The sequence below is a fragment of the Camelus bactrianus genome, chromosome 10 (assembly GCF_048773025.1).
Source record: "Camelus bactrianus isolate YW-2024 breed Bactrian camel chromosome 10, ASM4877302v1, whole genome shotgun sequence".
Taxonomy (NCBI): Eukaryota; Metazoa; Chordata; class Mammalia; order Artiodactyla; family Camelidae; genus Camelus; species Camelus bactrianus.
The window spans coordinates 55,509,103-55,516,798 of NC_133548.1; the positions used below are offsets into that span (position 1 = coordinate 55,509,103).

At 49.5% G+C, this 7,696-nt stretch overlaps 1 protein-coding gene across 1 annotated transcript; it reads right to left on the reverse strand.

The window, feature by feature from the left end:
* Positions 1-3,216: 3,216 nt before the first annotated feature.
* On the reverse strand, positions 3,217-5,070 carry FAM181B (family with sequence similarity 181 member B). The gene has a single exon (XM_010973444.3). It carries the CDS (start codon positions 4,916-4,918, stop codon positions 3,638-3,640), a length of 1,281 nt encoding a protein of 426 aa, XP_010971746.2. The 5' UTR covers positions 4,919-5,070; the 3' UTR covers positions 3,217-3,637.
* Positions 5,071-7,696: the final 2,626 nt, after the last annotated feature.

The following is a 7,696-nucleotide window of genomic DNA, read 5'->3' on the forward strand; positions in this document are numbered from 1 at the left end:
TCTTCCTGAAGTAGAAGAGGCAGGATGCTGAGCCCCCAGGGCAGGAGAAGGTCTGCCTGCCTGAGAGAAAATCCTGTATGTGAAAGTTGGGAAGTGAGGAGATTACAACACAAGCTCCACCCTGTCAGGATGTGGTGTGAGGAGAGGGGTAGAGTGGAGGCTTGAATGGAGATAACAGAGGCTTGGAAGAGGCATTTAGAAGATGCAAGAAGACACTGAAACACCCCCCAGGCACGAAGGACTGCCCAGCTGTCATGGGGAATCATGAATATGCAGCATATAATGTAATTATTGCTACCAACAGGCTAGGATACCTAGCCTGCCCAAAGTTGTACAGCTATAAGCATTTTATGACATAATTTGAGTCTTGAAAATTATCTACCATTGCATTTAAAAAGAATTGTATACAGGCAAGTATGTGGCCAAAGAGGAGACAAAAATACTTTCTAACAGGCTGTGGGAGAAAATGACACGTGAGAGGAAGCAACAATATGTTCAGCCTTTGGCAGGACTATTATTAATGCGCACGCCTTACTGTACTGTGGTAGGGGGCATGGTCAGACACACATGAGCTCAGACTGCAAAGCAAAGTGGGGAGAAGAGGACGCGGAGGTGGAGCAATTTGGAGGCTACATAGGGGCTAGACACACATTCTTGGCATCCTGTATAGCAGGATGGTTTAGAAACTTGACATAATGCCAAGCCTTGGCTGCTTGATACTAACAACTCTCTCTCCCTCTTCGGCCATTTATATGTACTCCATGCCAAAGCCTCAAGATAAGATAACCCTTTGTGATGGTCATCCAGTTTTGTCAATGGGAAGACTGCATTTCAATACAGTTAAATAGCTAGTCCCTGGCTGGTAAATTAGCAGAGATGAGATGTAGCTAAGCTGACTGATTAAGCCCCTCCCTTTGTCCTTCTTACTTTTCACCTATAACAATGAGGATAATAACAATGCCTAAGCACAGGTCTTTGTAAGAATTAAATGAGATCATGTGTGTGAAAGTGCCAGGCACCCAGTAGACACTGCTTATGTATTTGTCTAGCATAGCGGTTTTCAACTGGTAGCAGTTTTGCTCCCCACCTGCCCAACTGGGGTTTGCAGTAAGGGCCATATTTTTGATTGTCACAACTAGGGGAGTGCTATTGGTATCCAGTGGGTAGAGGCCAGAGATGCTGCTAAACATTCTACTCTGTAAAGGACAGCCCCCACAGCAAAGCATATCCTGCCCCCAAAGTTAACAGTGGTGCAGCTGAGTCCCTGCTAGCAGCATCATGCAGGGGATTGGGGACCATGCACACTAACAAAGCCCAGCAGAACTTCACAAGCAACAGGCAGGTCTTGGTGACAAGACACTTTTAGATCTGGATCTTGGATCCACTGCTTCCTTTCAGCAAGCTATTTACTCTGTCTGAGCCTCACTTTTCAAATGGGAATATCAGCACTTACGTCATCTGACTCTTAAGAGAGAGGCTCAGTGAGTTGGTCCCCAGCTTAGTGCTGGCACACGGAAACACACCGTTTTGGTATTATCATTTTTAATGAAAGGCACAGCAAGTAAGATGCTGGGAGAGAGAGACCTTGTTTTACTATAAACTAGGTAAGAAGGAAGAGGAAATTAAGAAACATTGCAGTGACACTTAGTAATTGTCACAGGGGTATTCACGTTTTCCTGCTGCGCACCTCTATCCTGGACTGTATTCGTCATAAAGTAATTTCAACAAATTAAGTAATTGCTGAATAATATTCTGCTAACACAATGGAATTAATCACTTTTCACCACCTTGAAATTTAATAAGACACCAAGTTTCTCAAGTTGTAAAAGTTATTTTCATAGTTAACAAGACTGTTTTATTTCCTGTGGTGCTTTCTTAAGACAGGTTTTATTCAGAAGAAAGTGACTTAGGGATGCATCTAAAGCTGTCTGCCAAGGCTCAATACCATTTGTTTTTTTCGCAAATTCTTTTCTGAAAAGATCACAGTACTTTTGCACAAACATTGACCGAGATTTTAAAATCTTTTTTATGACACTGGTTTCAACTTTCTCACATGTCGATTTTCTTATGATGGGTCTTGCTTGCTTGAATAGAGGCAGCTCTCCTCTGCAACATAACCAGTAGCAACATCTTGCATTATCTGGGTGCTGTTTTCATGGGACATTTTTGCCAGCCAGTCTGCAAAGGGCTCCCCCCGACCTTTTTTTTCCCCAATGGCTCACTTCCCACGCACTCCTTCCTCCTCTGCCCCTCAACCACCCTGATATGCCACATGTCCTCTCTGCCACTTCATGGCTGGTTAAAACATTTCTCTGACTTTCCTCAAATCTCCCTTAGATGAACAGATCACACTCCTCTCCAGGGCGCCTTCAGATGCCATTCATCAAACCTGCTATTCAGGGAAGAGATTTGCTTGGAAAAATCATACCTTCACCATTTCCTTGCATGGAGAGGATGTGGGTATAGGCAGTGAGGAAGCACAGGGAGGCAGAAACCAACGGAGCCTGTGGGTGGAACAGGGGGAGGGAGGGGAAAGAGGTATACAGCTTGTAAGGGAAAGGGCAATCATCAGGCAAATAGATGGGCCAACAAAGTGCATGGGACTCACAATCCTAATGGCTTCCATATGCGGAAGCCATTTACACATGTACATAAAACACACACACACACACACACCCCTGCAGTGGTCTCAAGGCATATTATGTATTTTCCCTCTGAGCTATCTAACAAGCTGTGAAGAAGTAAAAAGTGGAAGAATATTGTCATCCCCACCCTCTCAGATAAGAAAACTTTGATGCAAAGAGGTTATAACTTGCCCAGTTTCTCCCTCCCAAAGTGGTTGAAGAACGGGAAAAAGAAAGAAGGGAAAGGGACCTCGAGTTTGCTAAATTTAAGCCTCTTACATCAGAAATTTGCAAGAAAAGCCCACAGAAAAAGATATCAGGTAGAGCAATGAGAGGCCAAAAGAAGAGAAGTGAACAACGGCACTGATAGGAGTGGCAGAGATAAAGAGATGGAAGAGGGAAGGGAGCCAGAAAAACCTAAGAGGAAGAGTGACAGAGAGAGCTCCACACCCAAGGACAAGCGCAGGGGAGGTCCTCAGTGGCCACTGGCCTCACGTCTTCAATACCATTCTCACCTAACAGGGCAAAGAGATCACATGGGAAACCGTCCTATACAAAACACCCAAATCAATAACAACATACCTCTGCTCCATTCTTTTCAATATAGGCTTTAATTCATAACGCACTCAAAGGGGGCGGAAGGGGAGGGACCAGGGCACTGTTTGCTAGGAGCAGTTACACTTAATACACTGACCTTTTGATGAAAAGCTGAAGAAGGGACAGGTGGCTACAAAAGCCATCTCCTGTCCCTTCCAATCCCCATCCCATTCTCCAAACCCCGTCTTGGTTTCTTGGCTCGTCTCATCCGGTAAGAGCCTACCAACGGCTTTTTTTTTTTAAACACGAGGCTGTGACTAAAACAACCCCCCACTTCTCTTATCGTTTTCTTAAGTTTCTTTTATTTAATTGAATTTTTAAAAATCCCTTTTCCTCTCCACGTGCATTTTCCCATCGTTCTTTAGGCGGGAGCTCCCCCACAGCAGTCTCTATTGGGAGGGGAGGGCACCTCGCACTCAGTCCCGGTGCGCCCCCTCCTCCCCGGACGCCCCTTCCCAAACCCCGTCGGCTCTCCAAAGACTTGAGTAGGCGGTGCGGCTGTAGCCCGCGCTGTAGTCGTAGGACACCTGTTGGGGCAGCGGCGGCGGGGGCAGAGCGCAGTCTGAGAAGAAGGGGGCGAGAGTGGCCAAAAGGCCAGGCCCGTCCTCCCCGCCTGGGGAGTCCGCGGCCGCGGGGTACAGGGGGCGCAAGGGCTCGTTCAAGGTCAAGCCACCGCGGGGGGCAGCTAAGGGCGGCTTCTTGGTTGGGGGGCAGCCCGGGGCGCTCCAGGGCTCAGGGTACAGGAGGCTCCCCACCATCGCCGGCGGCGGCTCAAAGAGGCCGGGCTCCAGCTCCGGGGGTCCCCGCAGGGCAGCGGCTCCGGTGGGGAACACATCTAAGGACTCCGCGGCGAGCAAGACGCCCGTCTCGGTGCCGGCGCCGTAGTCGGGCCCCAGCAGCTCGAAGAACTCCACCGCCTCGGCGCCCTTCTCCAGGTCTCCCAAGCTCACGCCGGGCCCCGACGGGCCGCACACGCCGCCGCCTGCCCGGGACGGCTCGGTGAAAAAGGACGGGGGCAGATTGCGGGCCCGCAGCGGGACCTTCCTGGCGCCAGGGACCAATGGACCCCCCGCGGGGCCGGCCGCGTCCCCTCCTGCACCCCCAGCGCCTGCTCTGCCGAGCCCGGCCGCCGGCGCCGCTACTGTAGCCCCCGCCGACTCGGCGCCTCCGGGGACGTGGCGCAGCGAGTCGAAGAGCGCGGCCAGGCTGCGGCTTTGCAGGCTGGCCGCCGCAGCGGCCTGCGACGCCTCCCGCCGGGGGGCCGCCTTCCCGTGGGCTGGGACCGCGACTGTCTGGGCGCCGGCGGCGACGAGCGGCCGCTTGGCGGGCGTGTCGGAGGCGCACGGGGAGGGCGGGCCCGGGGGCGCGGTGCCCATGAGGCCGCTGCAGCGCTTAATTTGCTTCTGCAGGTACTTGCGGTGGTTCACCTTCCGCTTAGACTTGCCAGGCTTGTCCAACGCCAGCTTGATGTTGCTGCACGCCGAGTCGATGAAGCTGAGCAGGTCGCGGGTGGCCTCGCGCACGTCCCCGCCCTCGGCGCCAGCCAGCAGCGCGCCCGCCGGCGTCCCGGTCTCCTCGTCCTCGAAACAGCAACCCTTGTCCAGGGCTCCAAACGCGCCCCCCAGCCCGTCCGGGGAGCCCCCGAAACCGAACGGGACGAAGGGGTGCGTGCTGAGAAGCGCCGCTTGGACTGCCATCGCCGCGGCTCCCCGGCGGCCCGCAGCGCGGCCGGTGCGCCCCCGGCCGGTTCCCGCCCGCGGCCCAGGCCCGGCTCCCGCCCTGGCGCGGTGCGCGCGGCGAAGCCTCCTCGCTCCGGGCCGGGCTTGCTGCTCGGCCTCCCGGGGGAGCTCATTAGGTCTTGTAAGCGAGGGGCGGAGGGAGGGAACGCGCGGCTACCGCCCCGGTGGCGGAGGGGAGGGGCTTACTTAGTGGGGCTAAGCCGGGGGTGGGGGGTCGCTTTTTTCGTTTTCAGGGCTTTCTCCAGCTCGTCGCCTTAACCCCTTAGTTTCCCTTTGCCCCGCGAGTTTCTCTTGGCCAGCTGCGACCGCAAGACGTGAGAAGGTCCTCAATCTCCAGCTCCTGTACAGTCACACCCTGGCTTAGGTAACCCAACCCACCGGAGGTTGAGAAGGCCAGAATCCAGACACTGGGTTTCAGTACTAGCTCTGGTAACAGTAATAGCCATCAGCTACTGGGAGCTTGCTTATTGCCAAGCACTGGCCATGCATTTCCTCATTTAATCTTTAAACAATACTCCTGTGAAGTACTTATTATTATCACCATCTAAAAAATATGGAAACTGAGCCTCAGAGTTTCAGTGAGTTGGCCAAGGCTATCTCCTGTCCAGTCTGACTCTAAAGCCGTTCCTAAGCCCTTGACAAAATTGTTCTCTGGCCTCAGGATGTTCATCTATCAGATGGGGGAAGGAAACTAATGTCTCTTCAAGCTCTAGCCTTGGTCCTAAGATTCTAACTCAAGTTTCTGTAGGACTCTCAAGTCTGGTGTTTTTTCTTCGATCCCTTCATTGTTACAGGTAACAGTTTATAGCAAATTGAGGCCAGTACTTGACCCATCTTTTATTAGCAGTAGACAGACGCCAGGAGGCAAGGGAGGCAGTGGCCACTAAGCTACCTGGTATTTGAGAGAGAGCCCTGTATGTGTGTGTGTATAAAACTCTCAGCATCTTAGGACAAAATATGGATTGGAACCTTTCCCCTACTTGTGATGCTATTTAGGTTGTCCTTTTGGAACTTCTGCTGCATTTTAAGAATCACTTTGAAGTTCATTTAAACCCAGTTTCACCTGGGCTTCTTGAGATGGAGAAAATGAGTAATGTGGTAGAGCATGGAGGCTAATTCAGAAGACTTGGGTTCTGGTCTCAGCCTCACCACTCTATAGCTTTTTGATAGGCTGAAATCCTTGCTTTGATGAGTACATAGCTTTGGGCAAAACAGCTGACCTCTCTCTGCCTTAGCTTGCTTGTGTTGAATGCGGGTAAGCTTGCCCACCTCATAGGGCATTTGTGATGAGTATCTGCCCTTATTTCTCTAAAAGCACAAGACGGTGACTCTATTTCCTTACATGATCACCTAACATGCAGTAGAGCATCTCAATCACAGGATGTTCATGAGGATTAAGTGAGGTCACATATATGAAGATGCTGTGTGTGTGATAAAGTGTTCTCTAAATGAGTTACTATAGTTTAGGTGTAGAGTCTACACGGGGAAGATAAAGACCATCTCTTTCAAAACTCTTCTTTAAGCCTCATTTTTCAGAATGCAAAACCATTTTTGAGCACCCTGAAGGCACAGCCTTACCAAAGAAGAACGGGGCAGATGAATACTCTTCATCTGGGAGATGAAATACTTTTCTCAAGCTGACACTGAAATAAATTTTTTTTTTTAACTCAAGTTGGCTCAATTATAATGTACCTTTCATTTGAGTTACACACAGGATTTTGTCCTCCATGATTGGACTATTTTATTGTTGGTGAACCTGCACTCAGAAAATTGTGTGGGCTTGTCACTAAGTTGTGTTTCTCCCCTCGGATGTGGACATCAGCATTTTCCTTTCCCTTTTGGCAGGACCATTCCATAGACCTCCGGGTCTGGCAGCCAAAGGCACTAATTCTTTTTTTTAACCTTCTTTCAACTGAGCAACTCTTACAAATCCCCAGACATAGATTTCATAGGACAATACATTTAATTGACATCTTTAGTCTGAAAAAAAAAATCTCTCTTAATCTGCAGGGAATTAGCTTAAGTCCTTACAAAATCATATTAAAAAGTGGAATATGAAAAGATTTATATGTAAATGTCTCTATCTCCAGATCATTGGTGTTCTGAGCATCAAAGTTGATTTGGAGTTAGAGGAGGACAAGTTCAAATTCTGGACTGCCACTTGCTAGGTGAGTACCCTTGGACAAGTCAGTCTGTCTTCCTAAGGCTCAGTTTCCTCATCTGAAAAGTGGGAATGGTCCTAACTGTTCTCAGAGTCTTTGTGAGAATTACATAACCTAATAGGCAAATACTACCTCTGGAGTCTTGCTTATTTTATCTGTGCAATGGAGATCATCTCATCTCACAGGGGTGCTGTGAGATGGTATATATGAAAGCTCCTGGCTCAAAATAGCAGATCAACAAATGTCCCTGTTCTTTATTCCTTAGGCCCCACCCATTTCTTACCAACACATACCCTCTAAAATCAGCATCATTTGTTCTTTCCCCCAACAAAGTGAATGACTGTTTCCAAATGCAAGAGAGTAGTTATACTTGCAGGTTGTAGAAACTTAGAAAAAGGCAGTATAATAGCATAGAGAGAGTGCTCAAATTGGAACAGAGATTGAGACTGGAGTTCAATCTACCCTTTCATTATCCACCTGACTATAAAAATTCACTTAACCTCCTGTAGCTCAATATTTCCATCTATAAAGTGGGAATAATCACGTGAGTCTATTTGATAAGGCTATTGTGAAA

What these genes read in the sequence shown, in the direction of transcription:
- FAM181B (XM_010973444.3), bottom strand. Translation starts at nt 4,918, where the DNA reads ATGGCAGTCCAAGCGGCGCTTCTCAGCACGCACCCCTTCGTCCCGTTC.